Source organism: Dipodomys merriami, unplaced genomic scaffold (genome assembly GCF_024711535.1).
Source record: "Dipodomys merriami isolate MVZ:Mamm:240054 unplaced genomic scaffold, mDipMer1.0.p SCAF_19, whole genome shotgun sequence".
In the NCBI taxonomy this organism is placed as follows: domain Eukaryota; kingdom Metazoa; phylum Chordata; class Mammalia; order Rodentia; family Heteromyidae; genus Dipodomys; species Dipodomys merriami.
Window position 1 is genome coordinate 10,741,547 of NW_027203270.1, and position 25,311 is coordinate 10,766,857.

The window sequence follows — 25,311 nt, forward strand, 5'->3', positions numbered from 1 at the left end:
TGAGCCATAGGTCCACTTCTGACTTTTCTGATAGTTTATTGGAGGCTCACAGACTTTCTTTTTTTCTTTTTTGTCAGTCGTGGGGCTTGAACTCGGCCTGAGTGCTGTCCCTTAGCTCTTCAGCTCAAGGCGAGCGCTCTACCACTTGAGCTACAGCGCCACTTCTGGTTTTCTGGTGGTTTATTGGATATAGGAGTCTCACCGTCTTTCCTGCCCGGGCTGGCTTTGAACCGCAATCCTCAGATCTCAGCCTCCTGAGTAGCTAGGATTACAGGCGTGAGCCACCAGCGCCCGGCTGGCTCACAGACTTTCTTGCCTGAACTGAATCAAACTGAGATCCTTAGGTTTCAGCCTCCTTAAGTAGCTAGATAACAAGTATGAGCCACTGACTGGAACTTGGCTCAAAACTATCTTCTTGACCACATCTCTATCCCTGTTCTTCTTGCAGCTTCCCACATCTCAATACAAGGGATTTTTGTTGTTGTTCCAGTCCCAGGACTTGAACTCAGGGACCCAGACACTATTCCTGAGCTCCTTTGCTGAAAGCAAATGCTCTACCATTTGAACCACAGCTCCACCTCTGGTTTTTTGGTAACCAATTAGAAGTAAGAGTCTCAGATTTCCCTTCCTGGATTGGCTATGAACCAAGATTCTCATATCTCACTGTCCTGAGTAGCTAGGATTACAGATATGAACCACTAGTACCTTGCAGAAAGACTTTTTTGGGGGTCATGGGGCTTGAACTCAGGGCCTGGGCACTGTCCTTGAGCTTTTTCGCTTGAGGATAGCACTTTGAGCCACACCTTCACTTCCAATTTTCTGGTGACTAATGGGAGATAAGAGTCTCAGGGAGTGTTCTGGCCAGGTTGGCTTTGAACTGAGATCCTCATATCTCAGCCTCCTGAATAGCTAGGATTACAAGGGTGAGCCACCAGTTCCTGGCTCAAAAGGATTTTTTTTGGTTGGTCATGGGATTTGAAATGAGCCTGAGCACTGTCCCTCAGCTCCTCAGCTCAAGGCTAGTGCTCTACCATTTGAGCCACAGTGCCACTCCTAGGAAGTCATTTTTAACATGTACTATCTATTCAAAACATTTTGATACCATTCACAATCCCTTACTTTTTCATATCCTTCATCAAATCTACCAGCAAACTTTGGTCTGTCACTATCACCTAATTGTACTCCTGAAGCATCCTTTAAAAAATTTTTAAAAGGGAGGAAGATGGGGCTGGGAAGGTAGCTCAGCGGTAGAGTGCATGCCTTGCAAGCATGAGGCCCTGGGTTCGATTCCTCAGCACCACATAAACAGAAAAAGCCAGAAGTGGTGCTGTGGCTCCAGTGGTAGAGCGCTAGCCTTGAGCTGAAGAGCTGAGAGACAGCGCCCAGACCCAGAGTTCAGGCCCCATGACCGGCAAAAAAAAAAAAAAAAAAAAGGAGGAAGATGAAAGTGGACATGACTCAAGTGGTAGATCAAAAGAATGGAGCAAAAAACTAAGAGGCAGCACTTAGGCCTTGAGTTCAAGTCCCAAAACTGGCACCAATAAAAACTAACAAAACCCACTGGACTGAAGGTTTGCATCAACTGATATAGTTCCAACCTAGCAAGCAAAGGTCCCAAGTCCAAACCCCAATACCAACAAAAAAGAAAGTTGCCAAGCTCCAGTGGCTCAGGAGTGTAATCCTAGCTGCTCAGAAGGCTGAGATTTGAGGATCATACCCTGAAACCAGCCTAAGCAGGAAAGTCCATGAGACCGTTATCTCAAATTAACCACCAAAAGACCCCGAAGTAGTAGAGCACTAGCTTGAGAAAAAAACTCAGAGACAGTGCCTAGGTTCTCAAGCCCCAAGACCTGTGACTCCCCCCACCCAAAGGGTGTTATCTGTGTTTGATATCTCTTCAAATCCATTTCATTTGTAATAAAAAGTAGCAGTTGTGCTATAGTCCTCTCCCTTGCCATTCTTTGTATACTACTTCTCAGAGTTTAATCTCTTAAAAGATATGAGCTACTCTTTCAGGTCTTTACTGTTTTAGTTTTCTTTTACTTTTTTTTGGGGGGGGAGGGGTCAGTCAGGGGCTTGTACTCTGGGCTTGAGTGCTGTCCCTGAGCTCTTCAGCTCAAGACGAGTGCCACTTCTGGTTTCCTGGTGGTTAATTGGAGATAAGTCACATGGACTTTTCTGCCTGGGCAGGCTTTGAACTTCAATCCTCAGATCTCGGGTTCCTGAGATGCAAAGATTATAGGCGTGAGCCACTGGCACCTGGCATTACAAGTTATATTTATGTAAGTTATTTTCCTTCACAATATAAAGCAAACACAATGAAGAAACTTGTATTCACTGTTACATACTCAGTACCTAAAACATGTCTAGTACAAAGCAGCTCCATAGGCATTTTCTGTGATTTAAGGAAACACAGCTACTGTTCCTGACTTCAGGACACCTAATAGCCACAGGTAGCTACTGAGAACTGGAAATGTGGGTATGTGACCAGAAAACTGAATTTTTAATTTACTTAAACAGCTATATGAAACTAATGGCTGCTTCAGTAAACAGCTGAAATCTATTATGTAATAGCCTCTCTTTGGAGCACTAGGATTACTACTAATTTGTACCACAAACATAGCTTTTGTGTGCTCATTTCATTCATTTGTTAGCTTGTTTTTGTGTTGGTACTAGAGCTTGAAACTCAGGGCCTAGGTGCTATCCCTTAGCTTTTTCACTCAAGCCTAGCACTCTACCACTTCAGCCACAACTGTCTTTTTGCTGGTTAACTGGAGATGAGTCTCAAGGAATGGCTTTGAACTGTGATCCTCAGATCTCAGCCTCCTGAGTAATTAGGACTTACAGGCAGAAGCTACCATCATTGGCTTTGATGCTTTCAAACAAAAGCTAAATTATTAAGCTAAACTATGACAATAAAGCCCTAGAGTGAAAACAATCTATCCTGAATTTGAGTGAATAGAATTCATACTGAACTTACATTTTTTTTTCAGTAATGGAAATTTAGCCTAGAGCCCAACATTTGCATGGGTAAATGATCTATGGCTAAACTACACATACATCCCAGCCTTCACATAAATTTTATTTATTTATTTATTCATTTAGGGTCCAGTCATGGGGCTTGAACTCTGGGCCTGGGCACTGTCCCTCAACTCTTCAGCTCAAGGCTAGCCTCTACCACTTGAGCCACAGTGCCACTTCTGGCTTTTTCTTTTTGCTTATGTGGTGCTGAGGAATCAAACCCAGGGTCTCATGCATGCAAGTCAAGTGCTCTACCACTGAGCCACTTTCCCAGCCCCACATAAATTTATTTTATAACCTGGAATGTAATGTCTTCCTTCCTCCAACTTGTTGCATTTCCTCCGACTCGCTCATTTTACATCTCAGGAGTCTCATGTACCAAACACTAAGGGCAAGCATGGTGGGACAGGCTTATAATCACAGCACTCAGAAGCCTGAGGCAGGAGGATTAAGGTTTTGAGACCATCCTGGATTTATCAACCCATTCTCAGGCAAAGAAATGTACCATTCAATATATAGAATAAGCCCAGCCCCAACAGATTATAACAAATCCTTAGTGGCAATGAGTTGTGCCTATTAACTCTTAATCCTATGGCCATACTGCTCACAAAACTTAAATCACTGATCCTTGTTCTCAGCCCCAGGTATTTAGAATATATTTTATTACCTCAACCTAGTTGTTACCTATCTGTAATTTAAAGACAAATACAAATATACTCTCTCATTAAACACTAAAGTCAGTTTAGGTAACTCACACCTGTACTCCTAGCTACTCAGATCTGAGGATCACAACTGGAGGCAAGTAGTGTCAAGAAAGTCTGTGAGACTATCTCCACTAAACTATCAAAGAAGTGGAGTTGTAGCTTAAGTGGTATAGTGTTAGCCTTGAGCAAAAGATCAGGAACAGCACCCAAGTCTGAGTTCAAAGTCCCAGGAATGGCGTGCACACGTGCACGCACACACACACACAAAGCTCAGGTTATCTTCTTGATATTTATACATACTCAGTGGTAGTTTGTGCACAGATATATTCAAACATGGTAATAAAAAGAGATCTGAGTTAAACTCGTGTTCTCAAGCACTTTTTTGCTAGGGCCTTGCTGACCTTGATCCTTCTATCTAGGTGGGAAAAGATATGCATCCCATTCCAGCTTGTTCTTTAGAGGCAAGGTTTCCAGTAACATTTGTCCCAGTTTCTCTCACTTTGTCTTCCTCCCAATATAAACAAAACCATAAAGCTAATTATTTTCAAATGAAAAGGAGACAAACATACAAAAAAAAAATCCTTACCTGCATGCAATGAATGGCTAAGCCAGGTCCTGTATATAATTTCTTATGACATATATGGCATTTAAAATGCTTGGCTTTTTGGTGCTGTATCAGGATCTTCTCATCATCAAAATCTCTATTGCAATACCTAATCAAGAGTGCTAAGGTACAAAACATAATGACTTTGTCCGTAATAAAAACAATCTGGAGGAATGGGCACAGTTGTGTGTGCCAGTCCATAAACCCAGCAGTTTGAAGCTGGAGCATGTGAGCCTAGATGTGAGGAGAAACTTAATATAAAGTAACAGTTGGTGTTAATCAGCTTCTTAATTAAAAATTTTTTAAGGTAGCTCACGCCTGTAATCCTAGCTACTCAGGAGGTAGAGATCTGAGGATCCAGCCTGGGCAGGAAAGTCCCTGAGACTCTCATTTCCAATAAACCACTCAGAAAACCGGAAGTCAAGCTGTGGCTCCAGTGGTAGAGTGCTAGCCTTGCACTGAAAAGCTGAAGAACAGTGACCAGGCCTAGAGTTGAAGCCTCTCCCCTCCCCCCCATGCACAAAATAGGACTTCACCTGAGGATTATAAATGATGCCAGGTAGTTCCCTATTTTCAATTCTCTAGAAACATCCACCAAAGAAACCCAGCACAATAATCCAAAGCATATTGGTCAAATTCTTGTGCTTAATAGAAATGTTAGTATTTGAATGCTTCCAAATGCACAAGGAAAGCGTTCCATATATGTTTGAGTCAAATTTAAATGCCAAGACATAACTCATTACATACAGAAGTGACAAAAAAATCGAAATATAAGGAATTTACAAAAAGATTAATTTCGTGGCCAATATTTTGATTCAGCAATCCAGAATTGCTTACAATTTTGATACTGTCTTGGGAGATTAGGTACTTCACATTAACTTTCGCCGTTAGGAAATGTAAAACTCACAGACGAGCAAAATCTACAATAGTAAGAACTGTTAGCTCACTATCCCAGACTTTCCTGCAAGCACATTATAAAATTCGTGACCCAGGTTGTCTTTTTTTTTTTTTAAGTACAACTAAATGCAGCTCCGCCAGAAACCGTTTGGAAGTAATAAAATCAATTTTTCAACGTAAAGTACGTTACTCGCCTCTGGGAAAAGTATTCCCCAAGGCTGCCACATTCTAACCAATTTCCCTTCTAAGAAGCTTTTTAAAAATTTTTGGAAAAAAAAAAAAAAGAGTCCTACAAAGTTGGCTAGTACAAACAAGAAACTCCACCCTGTTAAAAAAAAAAAAAAAAAAAAAGATCGCTTCCTGAAGATTAAGGCGCCTGTGGGTTAAGACGCGGAAGCTAGTTCTCTGCCACCCACGGGGGGGGGGAGAGAGGAAAAAAAAGGGGGGGGGAAGAGAATCAATCGCTCAAAACCTAAGTGAACTCCATTAAACCATCCATTTCCCGCGTCGTTCCCCCCCTCCCCCCCGCGACCTCTCTCCGCGGCCTCCCCGAGAGACAAGAGACTGACTTCGGAAGGTTCTTCCACCATCCTCCACGGAGTCAATTAGCCTGTTACATTACAAGAGAAGCCTCTCCCCACCCCAACCCCCGGGTTGGATCGTCACCCACACAGCGGGCGCGGGGGGCCTTCGGGGCCAGCGCCCTTGGCGGCGGGGTCCAGGCCTCCGCCCGCCGGGCCGGCCGTCGCTCGCACCCAAGTCCCACACAACTCCCTCGCCTGAGGGATTCCGTTTTCCCGGAAGGCCTTCCCGAGCTCTCACGCCACCCACCCCGAGGCCCCGAAGGCCGCACGCTCCGCGCCGTAGGCCCACACACCCGCCGCCCCGGCCCCGGCCTTCTTCCACCCGCACCCTCCGCGGAGCCTCGACCTCAAACCCACAAAGGATATCAACACCACGGCTTCAGCTGCTTCTTCTTCTTGCGACCCATATCTGCGCTCTACCGACGAAGTAAAGGGAAGCGGGGAGGGGTGAGGGGGAGAGGACGGGGGTGGGGGGGGCAGAGGAGAGAAAAGAGTAAATGCAGGAAAAACAAGGCGAAAAAAAATCGCCTGCTTTCCCGAGCCAACGGCCACCACCGCGTCCCACACGAAGCCGACACAAAATGGCCGACACCGTCGTTCGTTCTCCGCCTCCCGTCAGGCGCTGCGGCGGCGGAGGCGGGGCCAGGCCCGGGTGTGTGTCACGTGACGCGGGCCCCGGCTCTCACCAGGGCCTGTGTCCAAGCCTTTGGCTTCCCCTCCCTCCCTGCTTCCGGTGGCTGAAGCCTAGGGAGTTGTTTTGTCAGGGAGTTGGCCTCTGGTGCTAGCGAATTGCGGAAGAAAGGAGGGGGGGGGTGGGAACAAAATGAAAGGATTGCCAGTATAATTAAAGAGAGGTTCGGCGCCCAATTTTTAAACTTCGTGTCAGTTACCGGGTAAACCCGTTGTGCGGTGTGGGTGTCTGGGCCTACCACGTGCTAAGGCAAAAGAAGTGAGACTGGGCCAGGCGACCGACCCCGCCATACAGACAGGCAGGCAAGTAAACAAGGCTGAGGGGTTCACTGCGTCATCGCCAGGGGGGGAAGTGAAGGGGACTGGAAAACCGCCAGAGGAAGGCCTAAAACAGCTTTGTTGATTGTGGAGGTGTCCTGAGGGGCTCCTGAGCATGCTGGGTGGGAAGTGCAGTCAGTGCCTGTCCCAGCACTGAATTATTGCCCCCCAGAGTTAAGAAACCACCCTGGGCAACGCAGCCAGGTCCTGTCTCAAAAGTGCAAGTCTTGACCCAGTGGCTGGTGGCTGACAGCCTGTAATCCTTAGCTACTCAGGAGGCTGAGATCTGAGGATCGCAGTTCGAAGCCAGGCCGGGCAGGAAGGTCCGTGAGACTCTTATAAACTACTCAGAAAAAGCAGAGATGACGCTGTGGCTCAAGTGGTAGAGTGCTAGCCTTGAGCACGAAGAGGCTCAGGGATGGTGCCAAGGTCCTGAGTTCAAGCCCCAGGACTGGCAAAAAAAAAAGTTCAAGTCTTCGTGGCTAGAAAGACAAAAAAAAAAAAAAGCACCGTAAGGCAGTAACTCATAGTGAAGGTACTGGTGGCAAGAACTATTCCTGGAGAGGCTTCCCTAGAAGCAAGTCCTGGAAATTCCTAGAACATTCTGAGATTGATGAATTGCAAAATGGCTGAATTCTGTTTCCTTGTAAGAAAAGCAGGTTTCTGTTTCCTCTGAGTTTTCTAAGAAGCTAGAGAACAGTTTTAAGATGGAGACTAAAGTATTTTGTTTGTTTTTTCCAGAGCTGAGGCTGAAGACCAAACTCAGGGCCTTCAGCTTGCCAGGCAGGCGCTCTTCTTCTGAGCTAAACCCCCAGCCCCAAGAAGTGGTTTGTTGAGCTGGGCACCAGTGGCTCATGCCTATAATCCTAGCAACTGAGGAGACTGAAATCTGAGGATTACAGTTTGCCAGCCCAGTGAAGAAAGTTGATGAGATTGTTTTTTTTACCTTTTTTTTTTTTTTGGTTGGTTGTTGGGCCTGAACTCTGGGCCTGGGCGCTGTCCCTCAGCTCTTCAGCTCAAGACTATCGCTCTACCACTTGAGCCACAGCATCACTTAATGTTTTTTTCTGCTTATGTGGTGCTGAGGAATCGAACCCAGGGCCTCATGCATGCAAGGCAAGCACTCTACCACTGAGCCACCTTCCCAGCCCTTTTTTAAACTTCTTTTTATTGTTATTATGAAGGTAATGGTTAAAGGAGTTACAGTAACATAAGTCAGGTAAAGAGAACATTTCTTTTTGAACAATGTCACCCCTTCCCTCACTCTTCCAGCTTTCCCGGTGAGGCCCTTATCTCCAATAAACCATCAAAAACCAGAGATAGAGCTGTGCCTCACATTGTAGAGTCCTAGTCCTGAGGGAAAAAACAAAGGGACCGTGCCAAGCCCTGAATTCAAACCCTAGTACTGGCATGCGCATGTGGTCACCCACATACACAGTGACTTAGAGTCCATTCCTAACTTCCATCTGGCTGGGCTTAGAACCATTTGTATTGTAGTAATAGCTAGTAATATGAACTATGTATTTAAGGTGGAAAATAGACCAGATGTGGTAACATGCTTGTAATCCCAGGTACTCAGGGTACACCAGGAGGATCAAGGATCTGACTACCTAGACAAAAAGTGCAAGACATTGCCTAAAAAACAAAGCAAAAAGATTTGGGAGTATGGCTTTAGTAGAAGAGCACAAACAAGAGCAAATCTGAGTTCAAGTTCTTGTAACCTCACCCCTGCCAAAATTTTTTTTAAAAGGTTTTGTCTGTGGAACACTAAACTAATGGGTTGGTGTAAAAGCCAACAGGGAATTTCAGCCTATGCAGCTTGTAGACAGAAGGATAAGCTGATATGCCAAAACCTAACTATACAGAGAGCAACAAAAAATGGGGAAGAAGAACAGAACTGTACATCTTCCGTGTCACACAACCTTATAGGACACAGAAATCCATCAGTTAGAAAGCCATCTAAATTCTATTACCCAAAGCCAAACAGTGATAATGAAGTTTGAGACAGTAGAAATGGGCTGAATTACTGTCTTCCCCATGGCATACCTATTCCAGATGTGCTCTTTTTCTGCCATATTTTTTTCTAATAAACTCTTTTATCTTTTATTTTTTATGTCTTACCTGAATTCCTTTTTGCCAGATACCGCATCTAGCCAAGGTTGTATAACTGCCCTAAACTTTCTGGTAACATGTTTGGTGTACTAGCAGGGAAGTTAGGGATTAGGATCTCTGTATGTCTTAGATTCATCATTAGTTACATTACTCTATTTTAGGCACTGTTACTGGTCTAGAAGCCTGTGAGGTAGATGCCATTATCAACAGGTTAATATACATGAGATAAAAGGAGTCATAAGAGAGTTAGGATAATTTACCCAAAGTCAAAGAGTAACACTAGATTTAAGTTTGAAAGAGATCCCCTTCTCCCAGGCACTGAGGGCTAATGCCTATAATCCAAGCTATTCTGGAGGCTGAGATCTGAGGATCCAGGTTGAGTCTAGCCTAGGTAGAAAAGTTTTCAAAGAGATTCTTATCTCCAATTAATTAATAGCCAGAAGTGGTGGTGTGGCTCTGTGGTAGAGCCCTAGCACCCAGGCCCTGAGTTCAAGCCCCACAAATGACAAAAAAAAAAAAAAAAAAAAAAAAGATCTCTTTCCCTGATGTATGTAGACAGTGTAATATGAACAGTGAGTTGGCAAGAACTAAAATAAAGGCAAGTCTAAGTAAGGGAGGGGGGGTGGAGCACAAATGGGGACATGTGACCTTTACTAGCTACATTTCCAGCCCAAGTATTCTACCACAAATAAAAACAAAGCCAGCGGTGGCTCAGTGGTAGAGCGCAAGCCTTGCATGCCAGAGGCACTGGGTTCGATTCCTCAGCACCACATAAGCAAAAAGAAAAAAGCCGGAAGTGGCGCTGTGGCTCAAGTGGTAGAGCGCTAGCCTTGAGCTGAAGAGCTAAGGGACAGCGCCCAGGCCCAGAGTTCAGGCCCCACGACCGGACCCCCCCAAAAAAAAAAACAAAGCCAGAGGCACAGATTCATTACTATAATTTTAGGAGATTTGGAGACTGATATGGAGTAGATGTAGGTTTAAAGGTAGTTGGAGTAAAAGTCTGAGTCTCCATCTCCAAAATAACCAGCAAATAAGCAGGGCTAGAAGCATGGCTAAAATATTTTTAAGTACTAGCCAACCAAGTAAGAGGAGCAAGCCAGAAGCCCAGAGCTCAAACCCTAGAGACAACAAAAAAGGAAAAGAAAGTGTAAAGGCTGTGTACACATGGAATCCTGGCTACTCATTAGCTGGAGGCTGGAAGGTCTTGAGTTCTGGGCCAGCTCAGCAAAGTTAGTCTCAAAACCAAAATACAAACAAAATACCTAGGGATAAATAAGGCTCAAGTGGTTGGAGTGCCGGTGTTGTAGCAAGCATGAGGCCCTGAGTTCAAATCCCAGTACCACTAAACACAGGGGAAGAAAAGAAAGAAAATCCACGAGACTAGCTAGTTCTACCGTCTTTACCACATACCGATCATCAGAGGCAGTAAAGTGAGTTCAGAAGACCTGGCAGAGGAGAGGAACGCACACAGGCCAGCTTCCTCTGCCCTAGGGCCCAGGAAACCAGCGGAACGCAGGTGTGCGAGGGCGGGGATCCGGACGAGACGGCACACCGAGGACTGTCCGGTGGCGGCGGGGGAGCGGTTTAGCGGAGACACCGGGTCGCTCGGAGGCCGGCGCGATGCTCCCGTCTTTGCAGGAGTCGCTGGACGGGGAGGAGAAGGAACTGGAGAGCAGCGAGGAGGGCTGCCTCGCCGAGGAGCGCAGACCCGAGCCGCCGCCCAGCAGCCACTACGGCCTCTACAGCTGCCGCGGAAGCAGGTGCCGGCGCCCGGCCGTCCCCGTGGGCCCGCCGCCCGGTCCTGCACCCCACCCGGGCGCCGGGGCCTGGCAGCTCCCAGAGGCCACCTTCTCTCCCAGCCAAGGTCTCTGGCCCCGGAGGGCCCTTCCGACCACACTCTTCCTCCCAGCTCCTCCCGTGGAGTTCTAAGATCGGCTCACTCAAGCCTCTGCATACCCCGGCCCCCAGGTCCCCTCAGTCCCTGCCGTGGGATGTGCGGGGTTCTCGAACACAGTTTCAGTTGTGTCCTATGCCTCCGATCATTCATCTCTTTCCCACATTTCCGCCACTCACTGACACCTTCTGATCCCCTCTGTGCTCGCTGCCTTTTTTTTCCCCCCTCTTGGCTGGGAGAGGCCAGAATTATAAGGGGGGCTCTCCTGGCCTTCTGAGGTCTGTTTTTTGTTATTGTTTTGGTGGTTTGTTGTTTTTTAAGAGTTTCCATGAATCTTCTGGATATTAAGCCTTTCCCCTCCACCCCTTAGGTAATTTGGAGGGAGAAGGGGAGCTCTTGTCTGCACGGCTCTATTTGTTTACCTATCATGAGGGTAAGGGATAGATAACCTATATAATCTCACTTTGCAGTTGAGGGGACTCCTTGCCCTTCCCCAGCTTGCCAAGGCTCCTATACGCTGCGTGATTAAGAACCCATAATTGATAGCACTATTGTTTTTGTGGCTTGCAGATTGGCACAGCAACGAGCAGACAGTGATGATGGCACAAATTCAGAAACTCCCTCTGGTGATGATTTCAGGTAAAAACAGCTTAACCATAACCCAGACCTGTACTTTTATCTTCTTTCTGTGCTTTTCTGGCCTGTAGATGTCAGTGAGTACAGTTTCCCCTGAGCTATCCATAACCCACAGTCTATCCCCTAGGAAGCTCTCTTGATTTCCTCATTGCCTCTATTCTTTCAAGTTGAGACAGATCCAAATACAGACAGTCCTGTATGACTTGAGTTTCTCGGTTGGAATTGCAGTAAAATATCCAGTATCACACTATAAAGATTTCAAGTTAAGTGGAGCACTGATGGCTCACATCTGTAATCCCTCCCAACTACTCAGGAGGATGAGGCCTGAGGATCTCAATTTAGAGCTAGCCTGGGCAGACAAAGACTCTTAGCTCCAATTAACTATCAAAAAGCCAGAAGTAGAGGTGTAGTTCAAATGGTAGAGTGTTAGCCAGGAGTGCAAGCTCCAGTACCAGCACTTATAAAAGTATATATAAATACATACGTGTGTCGTGTGTCGTGTGTGTGTTTGTGTGTGTGTGTGTGTGTCCTGGGGCTTGAACTTAGGGCTTGGGTGCTGTCTCTCAGCCTCTTTGTAGTCAAGGCTAGTGCTCTACCACTTAAGCCACAGTACTGCTTCCAGCTTTTTCTGAGTAGTTTATTGGAGTTAAGAGTCACAGACTTTCCTGCCTGGGCTGGCTTTGAACCACAATCCTCAGATGTTAGCCTTCTGAGTAGCTAGGATTACAGGTATGAGCCACCAGGACCCATTAAAGATATAAATTTGAATTGTTTCCTTTGAATGTTTTAATCTTATAAATTAGCATATGTTATTTGTGCTAAGGTACATTTTCTTTCTTTTTTTTGGGGGGGGGGTCTGGTCGTGGGGCCTGAACTCTGGGCCTGGGCGGTGTCCCTCAGCTCTTCAGCTCAAGGCTAGCGCTCTACCACTTGAACCACAGTGCCACTTCCGGCTTTTTTCTTTTTGCTTATGTGGTGCTGAGGTATCAAACCCAGGGCCTCATGCATGCTAGGCAAGTGCTCTACCACTGAGCCACCTTCCCAGCCCGCGGGTACATTTTCTTCTATGAATATTTTTTATTTTTATTTTTTTGCCGGTCCTGGGGCTTTAACTCAGGGCCTGGGTGCTGTCCCTGAGCCTCTTTGTGCTCAAGGCTAGTGCTCCACCAGTTGAGCCACAGCACCACTTCCAGCTTTTTCTGTTTATGTGGTACTGAGGAATCAAATCCAGGACTTCATGCATGCTAGGCAAGTACTCTAACACTAAGCCACATTCCCAGCCCTCCTTTGAATATTCTTTAAACCACAGTCTTCTAGGTCTCAGCCTTCTGAGTTGCTAAGATTATAAGCATGAGGCACCAGCACCTCACTAATTGATTCTGAGACAAGATCTTGCTAGGTAGTACAGGCTGGCCAGGAACTTTCTATGGGCCCAAACTCTTGGGCCCAAACTATGGGTCTCAAACTCTTTTTTTTTGGGGGGGGGGGTCCGGTCGTGGTGCCTGAACTCTGGGCCTGGGCACTGTCCCTCAGCTCTTTTAGCTCAAGGCTAGTGCTCTACCACTTGAGCCACAGCGCCACCTCTGGCTTTTTTCTTTTTGCTTATGTGGTGCTGGGGAATCAAACCCAGGGCCTCATGCATGCAAGGCAAGCACTCTACCACTGAGCCACCTCCCCAGCCCCGGTCTCAAACTCTTAATCCTCCTATTTCAGCCTTCCAAGTACTGGGATTACATGCATGTGCCACTGTGAGTAGAAATGAAATTATTTTTATTTTTTAGTCTCAGTTCTGAGGCTTGAACTCAGGGCCTGGGCACTGTCCCTGAGTTTTTGTGCTCAAGGCTAACACTCTACCACTTAAGCCACAGCTCCGCTTGCAGTTTTTTTTTTTTGGTAGCTACTTGGAGAAAAGAGTGTTACAGACTTTGTTGCCTGGGCTAGTAATCCTCAGATCTCAGCCTCCCGAACAGCTAGGTTTATAGGCATGAGACACTGGCATCTTTAATTTATAAACACTAGGTGTTTATTCATGGATAGGAAGTAGTTGGAAGGTTGAGGAAGGAGACAGGAAATAAAGATGTATGAGAATCAGTGAGAAAATATACTGATAACTAGTAAGTAAATAGGACCAACCTGAGGCTAGATCACTTAGATCATTAACTAAACAGGAGGCTCAGCAACAGGTGTGTAGGGTTTCATCCAACCACATTTTATGTGCATAGGTACTGGTGCAGGGTAAATGGAAAGCAAAACTGGTTTTGCTAAGCAAATGCAGTGAGATAGAAACAGCAAAGCAGTTAAAGGAGCTTGTGTGCAGTACTCACTTTCTATATGACAGTTATTCCTCAGTGAAGCCAAAAGAAAGCAAAACAAGAGTGAGTGCAAGGGGATGATTATACAATGAAAAATGGCCAGTGCAACTCTAATACTGGAGAGAATAAGGTGGAAAGATAGGAGTATCTTTTGGTAAGGTAGGTCATACTTGGTAATATATATAACTAGAGGTACTACTTTGTTAGCTTTCCATTGCTGGGACAAAATATCTCAGGTAGTCCTTAATTTTTTCCATTCTGAGTATGGGACCCAGGGTCTTGAGAATGCTAGGCAAGCCCTCTACCACTGAGCTGTGTCCCCAACTGAGCTAATGCAAATGAGCTTACAGCTTAGGAGGTTTTAGTCCATGGTTCCTGTTGCCTTTACGCCCGTGGCCACATATCTCATGGCGGGAGCATGTGGCAAGGGAGCCCATTTATCTTATGGTAGCTAGGAAGTGAAAGAGGAAGGAGGAAACCAGGGTCCCAATATCATATCTAGTACCTCCAATGACTTAACTTCCTCCCAAAAGGCCCCACCTCCTATAGAACTCACCAGCTGACAATAACACCATGAGTTAGGGTCAAAAGTCAAAGCTTTCAGCCAGGTGTTGGTGGCTTACACCAGTAATTCTAGCTACTCAAGAGGATGAGATCTGAGATTGAGGTTGGAAGTCAGCCCACACAGGAAAGTTTATAAGACTCAACTCCAATCTCCAATTAACCATCAGAAAACTAAAAGTAGAGCTGTGGCTGAAAGTGGTAGAGTGCTAGCCTTGAGCAAAAGAGCTCAAAGATGGTGCACAGGCCCTGAGTTCAAGCCCTACAACGAATACCCCAGCCTGCCCTCCTCCTCCCCCCCAAAAAAGCTTTCAGTACATGGGCCTTTAAAGAATATTGTACATCCATGGGGCTGGGAAGGTGGCTCAGTGGTAGAGCGCTTGCCTTGCATGCCTGAGGCCCTGGGTTCGATTCCTCAGCACCACATAAGCAAAAAGAAAAAAGCCAGAAGTGGCGGTGTGGCCCAGGCCCAGAGTTCAGGCCCCACGACCGGACCCAAAACAAAGAATATTGTACATCTAAATTATAGCACTCACCAACAGGCAGCCATCTTTCTTAAGTCCTTAAGGGAAATGCTGCCATTGATGATACCATTCTGTCTAACTTACGGGTGTGAATGCACTTATCCACTGGTAAAGAATGTGTGTCTTTCATTGTCAAGCCTCTCCTTGGTGGATACTAATCTGCCATCTGAAGTGGAGCCAGAGCTACGCAGTTTCATTGCTAAGCGTCTTTCGAAAGGAGCAGTCTTTGAAGGGCTGGGTAATGTTGCATCCGTGGAGCTGAGGTAAGTGTTAAATGTGCTGTGTCTTGAGTTTTTGTTTCTGAGCTAAACATGAGAACTGATAAGAAACTCTAAAAGATCTAGGCCTGCAGAGTTCATTTTTGTTTTTCAGCAGCTGAAGCACCAGGCTTCACACAGAAACATTTGTGGTAAAGAATGGCAAATGAGGGGCTGGGAAGGTGGCTCAGTGGTAGAGCGCTTGCCTTGCATGCCTGAGGCCCTGGGTTCGATTCCTCAGCACCACATAAGCAAAAAGAAAAAAGCCGGAAATGGCGCTGTGGCTCAAGTGGTAGAGCGCTAGCCTTGAGCTGAAGAGCTGAGGGACAGCGCCCAGGCCCAGAGTTCAGGCCCCACAACTGGACCCAAAAAAAAAAAAAAAGAATGGCAAGTGAATGGTAAAGACCACCGACATGTGGGTTAATTTTGTTCTTAGGAGAAAAGAGTTAAGGGTTCAGTGGTATAGCACTTGCCTAGCATAGAAAGGGCCTGAGAGTTTGATCCCCAGCACTAGACTTTTATCCCCCTGCCCCCTGAAAAAAAAAGTAATTATCTAAACTAAAATCATATAGTTTATATAGTTAGAAAAGTGCTTTCATAAGCTTTTATGAAATTCTTATAAAGGTGAGATAGACTAATTTTCTTATTTCCATTTTAAAATGAGGAAATCAACTCAAAGAAGTTAAATGGAGGCTGGAAATGTGGCTTAGTGGTAGAATGCTTGCCTAGCATGCATGAAGTCCTGGGTTTGATTCCTCAGTACCATATAAACAGAAAAGGCTGGTAGAGGTGCTGTGGTTCAAGTGGTAGAGTGCTAGCCTTGAGCAAAAGAAGTTCAGGGACAGCACCCAGGTCCTGAATTCAAGCCCCAGGACTAGCCAAAAAAAAAAGAAATTAAATGGGATGCCCAAAGTCAAAGAGCTTGTTACTTTTTTTTTTTTTTGGTCAGTCATGGGGCTTGAACCCTGGGTGCTGTCCCTGAGCTCTTGAGCTCAAGGCTAGTGTTCTACCACTTTGAGTCACAGCACTACTTCTGGTTTTCTTAAGTCTCATGGATTTTCCTCCCCCAGCTGACTTTGAGCCACGATCCTCAGATCTGAGCTAGGGACATGAGCCACCAGTCCCTAGCATAGGACTTGTTACCTTGATGATGTTCAGGCTTAAACATGGGTATCTTTAGTTCAAGTCCACCCATCTTCCTGTTACACTTCTATTGTAGTGCACTTCAGACCATGAAGTTGAAGTAGGCATTAAGGTCTGAAGATTATTAGGCTGTGGCACGATGATAAGGTCACAGAATAAGCCTGGCACATCTCCCTGCAGCATCCATGCTTTATGAGGGTTTAGGAAGAAGGGAAAACGTGTACTTACTCTGGTCAAGAGGGAAACTTGCATCTTTTCACATATAAGCAGGACAATTCAAAAGTTCACCTCTGTTAGAGGCTGCTTTAATTACCACCCCTCCCCCCCAGGGTGTGTCTCCATGTCTCTTTGCTGTGAGGAGTAAGTTGATCAGAAGTCTGAGAAGATCTTAAATAGTTTATTCCAAAGTTTTGCCAGATCAAGACTACCAGGGCCCAGAGCAGGGCACAATGAAATGCTTTAGTGCTCAAAACATCTCAGTTTACTTTCACTTTACTGTTTCTTTTCTAGAAGTCCGGGTTACCGAGTTGGTTGTTATTACTGCCTTTTCCAACAAGAAAAATTGCTTCCTGAAACAGCAACAATGGGCTCTGAACATAACCCTTCAGAATATGTGGTCTGTTTTTTAGGAGGGTCTGAAAAGGGCCTCGAGCTATATCCTTTCATTGGTCTTTGAGGGCGTCAGGGGGGAGTATCTCTAACACTCTCCCTGTGTGTCTCTACCTTTAAAGGTGGGTTTGAATTTTGTGTCTTCATATGGCATTTACCTTGGCTACTTTTAATTTACAGTTTGCATTATTTGGAAGACCCTATATTTCCTGTTAAAGAGATAAAACACTGACTTGATTATTCATCCTTTATTACTTCCTTAAGAACACACGTTCAGGCTTGAATTGGACAAGTACATTCAAGGGCTGAAAATTAACATGAATTGTGAGGTAAGATGACTGACTTAAGTTTCATAAGACTGAACTGCTGTTACCTTGCAATAATTATCAAGTCAAATAGGTAGCCACAAACTTGGCTAAATTCTAAAAATTTCCCTTGTGGGTTAGCAGACTGGTGCTGGGGTTTTCTTGTGTGTGGTGTTTTTTTTTTTTTGTTTGTTTGTTTGTTTTGTTTTTTTTAATGGTACTGCAGTTTGAACTCTACTACTTGATTCATGCCTTTAGCTCAACTTTTTTTTGGTTATTTTGGAGATGGACTCTTGGAATTGTCTCCCAGGCTAGCTTTTTTTTTTTTTTTGGTCTGGTCGTGGGGCCTGAACTCTGGGCCTGGGCGCTGTCCCTCAGCTCTTCAGCTCAAGGCCAGCGCTCTACCACTTGAGCCACAGCGCCACTTCCGGCTTTTTTCTTTTTGCTTATGTGGTGCTGAGGAATCGAACCCAGGGCCTCTGACATGCAAGGCAAGTGCTCTACCACTGAGCCACCTTCCCAGCCCCTCCCAGGCTAGCTTTGAACTGTGGTTCTAAGGTCTTACTTTTTTTTTTTTTTTTTTAGTTTTTTTATTGTAAAGATACTATACAGAGGGTTACAGTTACATGAGTGAGGTAATGAGTACACTTCCTCTTGAACATTGTTACCCCCTCCATTGTTTTCCCCCTACCATCCCCTCCCTCCCTCCCTTCCCCAAGGTTCTTTTTTTTTTTTTTTTGATTGTGATTAAGTGATTACTTAATTTCCGGTAATTCACAGTATTGTGGAATAATGATGCTCATTTAAAGTCACAAGTTCATTCTAACTTTCCTGGAGCAAATTGTCTATCACAGTCTGTAATATATAACGGTACTCACATGTCATATACCATATATGTGATCAGCAGCATGGGGATATTTGGTAGTGGTTCAACCAGATGAGTGGGAGTTCTTTGTTTCTTAAGTCCTGTTAGTTTTGTCATATCACCTAACATTTTGGATTTATCATCCACTTATCAGGGAGACCATGTACTGTTTGTCTCTTCGTTCTTGGCTTACCTCGCTCAACATGATTCCTTCTAGCTCCATCCATTTCCCTACAAATGCCATTATTTTGTCATTTCTAATGGCTGCATAATATTCCATTGTGTATAGATACCACAATTTTTGGATCCATTCATCTGTGGTGGGGCATCTAGGTTGTTTCCATATCCTAGCTATTGCGAACAGTGCTGCAATAAACATGGAGGTGCATGTGTCCTTGTATATTGGTTCCTGTTGTTCAGGGTAGATGCCTAGAAGTGGTATGACTGGGTCGTAAAGGAGGTCAATCTTTAGCTTTCTAAGGACCCTCCAGACTGCTTTCCAAAGTGGTTATATGAGTGTACATTCTCACCAGCAGTGTAATAGCGTTCCTCGTTCTCCACATCCCCTCCAGCATTTGTCGTTGGCTGATTTGTGGATGTGGGACATTCTGACTGGGGTAAGGTGGTATCTCAGGGTTGTCTTTATTTGCATTTCCTTCACCAAGGTCTTAGTTTCTTGAGTAACTGGGATTGTAGGTGTGAGCCAGTGGCATCCAGGTAGACTGTAGGATTTTTTTGTTTTTGTTGTGTACCTGTACTGGGGCTTGAGCTCAGGGTCTGGGCACAGTTCCTTAGCTTTATCCACTCAAAGCGGTGATCTACCACTTGATCCACAGTTCTACTTCTGGCCTTTTGGTGCTTAATTAGAGGTAAGTCTCATGGACTTTCCTGTCAGGGCTGGCCTCACACTGTGATCCTCAGATCTCAGCCTCCTGAGTAGCTAGGATTACAGGCGTGAGCCACCGGCACCCGGCCCCTTTTCTTATTTATAGGCACATCACATTTGTACTTCGGTTAGAATTAATGGTCCACACAGTCGCTGGCACCAGATATATGCTGTGTAACATTATAACTGCCCTTGAACTTATCAAAGATTGAAGAAGTGTCCCATTTTTATTCATCAGTCCTTTATGAATTAGATATAGCCATATTGATTAAATTATCCAGACCTTTTAAAAATTGCTTTCACTGTGCACGTTGTTACAAGTTATGACTCTTATAAATTACATGTGGTAATGGTTCTTTTCCCTTGTCACAAACAAGATAATGAAGGAAGGAAAAGGATGAAGTCAAGAGTGAGCCAGTGGGACTGGGCAGGTGGTTCAGTGGTAGAGCACTTGCCTTGCATACATAAGGCCGTGGGTTCGATTCCTCAGCACCACATAAGAAAAAAGCCAGAAGTGGTGCTGTGGTTCAAGTGGTAGAGGGTTAGCCTTGAGCTGAAGAGCTGAGGGACAGCGCCCAGGCCCTGAGTTCAGGCCCCACAACCGGGCCCCCCCCCCCAAAAAAAATGGTGAAGATTACAGGATTACAGTGTGGAGGTACTACTCTCCCTGTTAAGAGGTCTTCTTGTGCAAAACTGGTCCCTAGAGCCACACACCCTAAAAAGCCCTTGGGGGAACGTGACAGTTGGATTCAGCCTCAATAGTTTTTTTTTTGTTCGGTCATGAGGCTTGCACTCTGGGCCTGGGTAGTGTCCCTTAGCTCTTCAGCTCAAGGTGAATGTTCTACCTCTTTAGCCAAAGTGCCACTTCTCGTTTTCTGAGTGGTTTATTGGAGATTAGAGTCTCTCAGCCTTTTCCGCTTGGGCTGGCTTTGAACTGTAATCCTCAAATCTCAGCCTCCTGAGTAGCTAGGATTACAGGTGTCATACCTGCCTGGCAGCCTCAATACTTTGATGAGTCATTTGTATCCTTCCTTCTTTTCATTTTCAGTACAGATTTTCTGCATTTCTTTGGGGAGTGGCTCAAATGATAAGAGGACCTCCCTAACAGGAGACCTTGAGTTCAAACACCAATAACACCAAATTCTCTGCATTTCTTCAATTGTTCTGTAGTCAATAAGCTTGAGTTCTGTGTATTTCAGACACACTGCCAGGTACTGGGGAGATGAGAGTGAAAGGGAAAGATATCTGTCGCAATTGATTTTAACACCAAGGCTACAGTTAAGAATATGGTGTCCACTAAGGTTTATATGGTCTTAAAGCAAATGACATTCTCTCTTGATGTAGGAAAGTGGCCTGGAGAACCAAGTAAAGTCCTATCTGAACAGCTGGTTTGAAGATGTTGTATGCCCAATTCAAAGGGTGGTTCTTCTCTTTCAGGAGAAACTTACCTTCCTGCTGCATGCTGTAAGTGTCACCCAAACAAAGAGTAGTCTCTTAATGGTGAAGCACTTTGGCAGAGTTTGTATTCATTTTTCTCTGAACATTCATTTAAGTTATGCTTGCTGTCAAGATAGACCACACTATTTACTCAGATCTTAATAGTAAGTAGAATTGAATGGCAAATGCTAATGGAGGTTTCCTAATCAGATAAAATGTTTTAAAATAATTACTAGTTGAAATAATCTCAGAGATGTATAATTTCCAAAACATTTTGAGAAAAAAAACACAAAACACCAAAATGGTCTTACCTATTTAAAATGTCAACAAGCATTCTTGAACATAGCTCTGGAGAACTCATAGGCAAAAAGGTAGAGTTTAATCCTAAGTGGATGCTCATGGAAAGATGAGAAGTATGTATCAATCATGTTTTATTTTTCTCTTATAGGCTTTGAGTTATACTCCTGTTGAGGTTAAAGAATCAGATGACAAAACAAAGAGGGACATTAACAGGTAATGAAGATTGTGCAGCAACAAGCTTTTCTACAGCTAGCCTGATTAAGTTTTTAACCCTGCAGTGCAGGATGAACTTTCTTTCTTCCTCCCATTCTACAATATGTTTGTGGAAAAGGACTTGCTCTGTGTGGCAGGTTTCTGAGTGTGGCCAGTCTCGAAGGACTCATTCATGAAGGCACTATGACATCATTGTGTATGGCCATGACGGAGGAGCAGCACAAGTCTGTGCTCATAGACTGCAGCGGCTCCCAACCTCAGTTCCACAATGCAGGTGAGTGGACTTCCTGGACCTCTTGTGAGTCTTGTCTTTGTACTTTGAACACATAATACCTACATATCCTCTTGCAGTTTGTTCATGTGCATGGAAATCAAGAGAGGCCTAGGGTCCCACTCTTAGGCATATAAAGAAACACATAGGCTAGACAGTGGTGGCTCACACCTGTACATCCTAGCTAGTCAGGACCCTAAGTTCCGAAGATCGAGATTCAACATTTGAAGCCAGTCTGGGCAAGAAAGTCCATGTGACCTTTATCTCTAACCAGAAAAAGGCAGAAGTAGAGTTGTGGCTCAAGTGGTAGAATATTAGCCTTGAGCAAAAAAAAAAAAAAAAAAACAAAGCCAAGAAAGAGCAAAGGCCCTGGGTCAAGCCCCAGTACCATCACACAAAAAAAGAAAAAAAAAGAAAGTCATGGTTGCATACAAGGAGACAAAAAAATGCTCATAAAGGCATTATCTGGAAAAAAAAACAAAGAATTGGAAGCAACTTAAATGTTTACCTACAGAAAACTGACAAATTGCTAATTCATGCAAGGGAGCAGTTACAACTGTGTTAGTATAGCTCTCAAACATATTATCTAGCCGGGCGCTGGTGGCTCTCGCCTGTAATCCTAGCTACTCAGGAGGCTGAGATCTGAGGATCGCGGTTCAAAGCCAGCCCGGGCAGGAGAGACCATGAGACTCCTATCTCCAATAAACCACCAGAAAACCGGAAGTGGCGCTGTAGCTCAAGTGGTAGAGCGCTCGCCTTGAGCTGAAGAGCTGAAGGACAGCGCCCAGGCCCAGAGTTCAAGCCCCACGACCGACAAAAAAAAAAAAAAAAAAAAAAAAAACATATTATCTAGTAGATCAGCCATTAAAGAAAAATACATAAAGGCTTTAACATGTGTGGAATAATACTGGTAAAGCTTACCAATACTAAGTTAGGCAGCAGAAGGTTAACAAAATATATGGGAGATGTGACTAAGGACAGACCTATGGGGAGTGTGGACCACTGTGGTATTTTTTTCCTTTTGTGATCGTCCTGGGTCTTAAATTCAGGGTCTGAGCACTGTCCCTTAGTTTTTGTGCTCAAGGCTAGCCCTCTACCATTTGAACCACAGCTTCATTTCTGGTTTTTTGGAAGTTGATTGTGATGATTAAGAGTCTCACAAACATTCCTGCCCAGGCTGGAACTGCAATCCTCAGATCTCCTGAGTAGCTAGGATTATAGGCATGAGCCAGTGGCACCATGCTTACTCTGGTATTTCTTAGCCATGTGGTAAGATACACTCTTTTTTTAGACCACAAGTCTTAAGCAGTTGTGTTTTTTAAATACCTTGTGCTTTGTAGGGTTTCATTTTCTTTTATTTCTCCAAAATATTTTATAGGAAGCAACCGGTTTTGTGAGGACTGGATGCAAGCTTTTTTAAATGGCACTGAAGGGGGCAACCCTTTTCTCTTCAGACAAGTACTGGAGAACTTTAAGCTAAAGGTAATTAGTTTATTGGCTAATTGGCTGTATGTCAAGGGCCACATACAATTTTAATCTGTACTAGTGATAGAATAACAAATATGCTTTCCAGCTGTTTTATTCATTATTAAATGGGCCATCTCTAAAATATGAATCATAAGAAGGTATTTATCTTCATTTTTCAGTAGCTTCTATATGTAAATAGTTTCATTTCCAATAAATTGAGTTGAATGGTTGTTTATATTTAAGGGACCTCAAGCTTTAAATTTATGTTGTACCTCAGTTACAAAGCACAAGCAAGGGCTGGGAAGGTGGCTCAGTGGTAGAGCGCTTGCCTTGCATGCATGAGGCCCTGGGTTCAGTTCCTCAGCACCACATAACCTAAAAGAAAAAAGCCGGAAGTGGTGCTGTGGCTCAAGTGGTAGAGCACTAGCCTTGAGCTGAAGAGCTGAGGGACAGCACCCAGGCCCAGAGTTCAGGCCCCACGACCAGACCCCCAAAAAACCAAAAAACCAAGCACAGGCAAGTAATTCAGGCTGAGACTAGAGTCACACCCTGGACACAGACCTTATCCTGCCTGTTGTGCTAGAGTTCTCAGACAGAATCTGCTGGTCTTGACTCACTGGTGGGAATAGACTGTGCCCTCATTAGTGTCTAGATCAGAAACATGCCTCTATGCATCCTAGAGTTTTAGTTAGCAGGCCCCTTTCCTCATTACACTTAGGGAGCTGCTATCTGGTATTTACTATGGCATACTCAAATCTTTTACAAAAAAAATTAAAAAATACAGAATTCTAATAGGGATAGGTCCTCACCTTAGCAAAAAAAAAAAATTTTTTTTTGGTGCCAGTCCAGGGCTTGAACTGGGACTGGACATTGTTACAGAACTTTTTTTGCCCAGGGCTTAGCACTTTACCGCTTGAGCCACAGTTCCACCTCAAGTTTTTCGTTGGTTAATTGGAAATAAAGAGTCTCACAGACTGCCCAGGCTGGTTTTGAATCTTGATGCTCTGATCTCAGACTCCTGAGTAGCAAGAATCACAAGACTGAGCCACCTGTGCCCATCTACATTTTTTTTTTTTTTTTTTTTGGGTCCGGTCGTGGGGCCTGAGCTCTGGGCCTGGGAGCTGTCCCTCAGCTCTTCAGCTCAAGGCTAGCATTCTACCACTTGAGCCACAGTGCCACTTCCGGCTTTTTTCTTTTTGCTTATGTGGTGCTGAGGAATCGAACCCAGGGCCTCAGACATGCAAGGCAAGCGCTCTACCACTGAGCCACCTTCCCAGCCCCCCATCTACATTTTTAATTTCAATAAATTTAAGTAAAACTTTTATTCCACCAAGGCCAAGGCATATTAGCAATAAAAAAGATGGAAATATTTATTCTTAGTAGTTTATTCTTTTTGTTCTTTAATTTTTAAATGTATCTTCAAGTAGTTGTACAGAGGGGTTTCAATTCAATATGATAGAAATATTTAAAAAGCTAACATCTCACAGCATGTTCTCAACTAGATAGGAGGTTATTTTTTTTTTTTCATTATTTCACTAAACACTTATTTAACCAGGCAATCTGTTTCTAGGCCATACAAGACACAAACAATTTGAAGAGGTTTATACGGCAGGCAGAAATGAACCATTATGCTTTGTTTAAATGTTATATGTTCCTGAAGAACTGTGGGAGTGGAGATGTCCTTTTGAAGATTGTGAAAGTAGAACATGAAGAAATGCCTGAAGCTAAAAGTGTGGTAGCTGTCCTTGAAGAATTCATGAAAGAATCTCTTCCCCGAAGTTTTTGATCATGTTTTGAAATAACTCTTCATGAAGTTGTATATTTGTTTGAATCATCAGTTGTCATTGTTCATAGAGTTACTGTTTAAGGTGATCTGAAACCTACCAAATTCTTTCTTTTTACACTTTTGCCATTTAACTTAATTAAACATAACAATCTGAGGAATGTCTTCACTGAATTGTAGATAGGTCTGTGTTAGAGTTGTAGAATTTTAAGTACATTGCTGGACCTATTCTAAACTTCAGGAATTTATTGCCTGAGATTATACAGCAAATGATCCATTCCAGAAAAATCACAGTACTTGTCTCTTAACAGATTGAATCATCTTAAAAAATGTAACGCCAGCCGGGCGCTGGTGGCTCAGGCCTGTAATCCTAGCTACTCAGGAGGCTGAGATCTGAGGATCGTGGTTTAAAGCCAGCCTGGGCAGGAAAGACTGTGAGACTCCTATCTCCAATAAACCACCAGAAAACCGGAAGTGGCGCTGTAGCTCAAGTGGTCATTCGCCTTGAGCTGAAGAGCTGAGGGACAGCGCCCAGGCCCAGAGTTCAAGCCCCATGACCGACCCCCCCCCCCAAAAAAAATGTAACCCCAACCAGGGGAGGTGGCATATAACTGTAATCCCAACACTCTGAACCTAGAAGCAAGTCAGTCGCAAGTTGCAGGCAGTCAGGCTAGCCTGAGATCTACAGTGAGATCTTGCCTCCAAACATAAGTAATCATAGTCAGGATAGATTATCACGGTGACACTATTTCAAAGAGTAATTTATGCATCCTGAGTGTGCTTGATACCTTTTTTTTTTGTCTGATTGATACTTGGCATGGATGATGAAGCTAGCTTTTAAGTCAATATGCAAATAAATCATGAGTATGTAAGAAATTAAATGAGCTTTAAAAATAGATGCACTAGCTTCAAGATAAA

General features: G+C 44.4%; 2 protein-coding genes and 1 non-coding gene across 9 annotated transcripts in view; 2 read left to right on the forward strand and 1 right to left on the reverse strand.

The window, feature by feature from the left end:
• Znf207 (zinc finger protein 207) overlaps positions 1–10,357 on the reverse strand; it is a 31,375-nt gene extending 21,018 nt beyond the window's left edge. For 4 of the 7 annotated variants that reach the window (XR_011373052.1, XR_011373051.1, XR_011373050.1 and 1 more), the window contains exons 1-2: positions 6,177–6,403; positions 4,312–4,438 (exon numbers count right to left, since the gene is read on the reverse strand). Coding sequence is in view for 4 of the 7 variants with exons in the window: in XM_070027226.1 (XP_069883327.1) it covers positions 4,312–4,438; positions 6,177–6,217 (168 nt within the window). In the remaining 3 variants the exon portion in view is untranslated. Of the gene's footprint in view, positions 1–4,311; positions 4,439–6,176; positions 6,404–10,340 lie in introns of those variants that run through there. The other 3 variants (XM_070027228.1, XM_070027227.1, XM_070027224.1) reach the window with 2 other exon arrangements.
• Positions 10,358–10,505: 148 nt separating this feature from the next.
• Positions 10,506–24,550, forward strand: CUNH17orf75 (chromosome unknown C17orf75 homolog). Its single transcript, XM_070027229.1, has 10 exons — positions 10,506–10,690; positions 11,395–11,463; positions 14,995–15,120; positions 16,768–16,911; positions 17,138–17,195; positions 20,267–20,386; positions 20,808–20,872; positions 21,010–21,146; positions 22,522–22,625; positions 24,181–24,550. The coding sequence occupies exons 1-10, from the start codon at positions 10,551–10,553 to the stop codon at positions 24,394–24,396; spliced, it is 1,179 nt and encodes a 392-aa protein (XP_069883330.1). The 5' UTR covers positions 10,506–10,550; the 3' UTR covers positions 24,397–24,550.
• On the forward strand, positions 23,140–23,275 carry LOC138831186 (small nucleolar RNA SNORA3/SNORA45 family). The gene has a single exon (XR_011373137.1). It is a non-coding gene; the product is annotated as a small nucleolar RNA SNORA3/SNORA45 family (small nucleolar RNA).
• Positions 24,551–25,311: the final 761 nt, after the last annotated feature.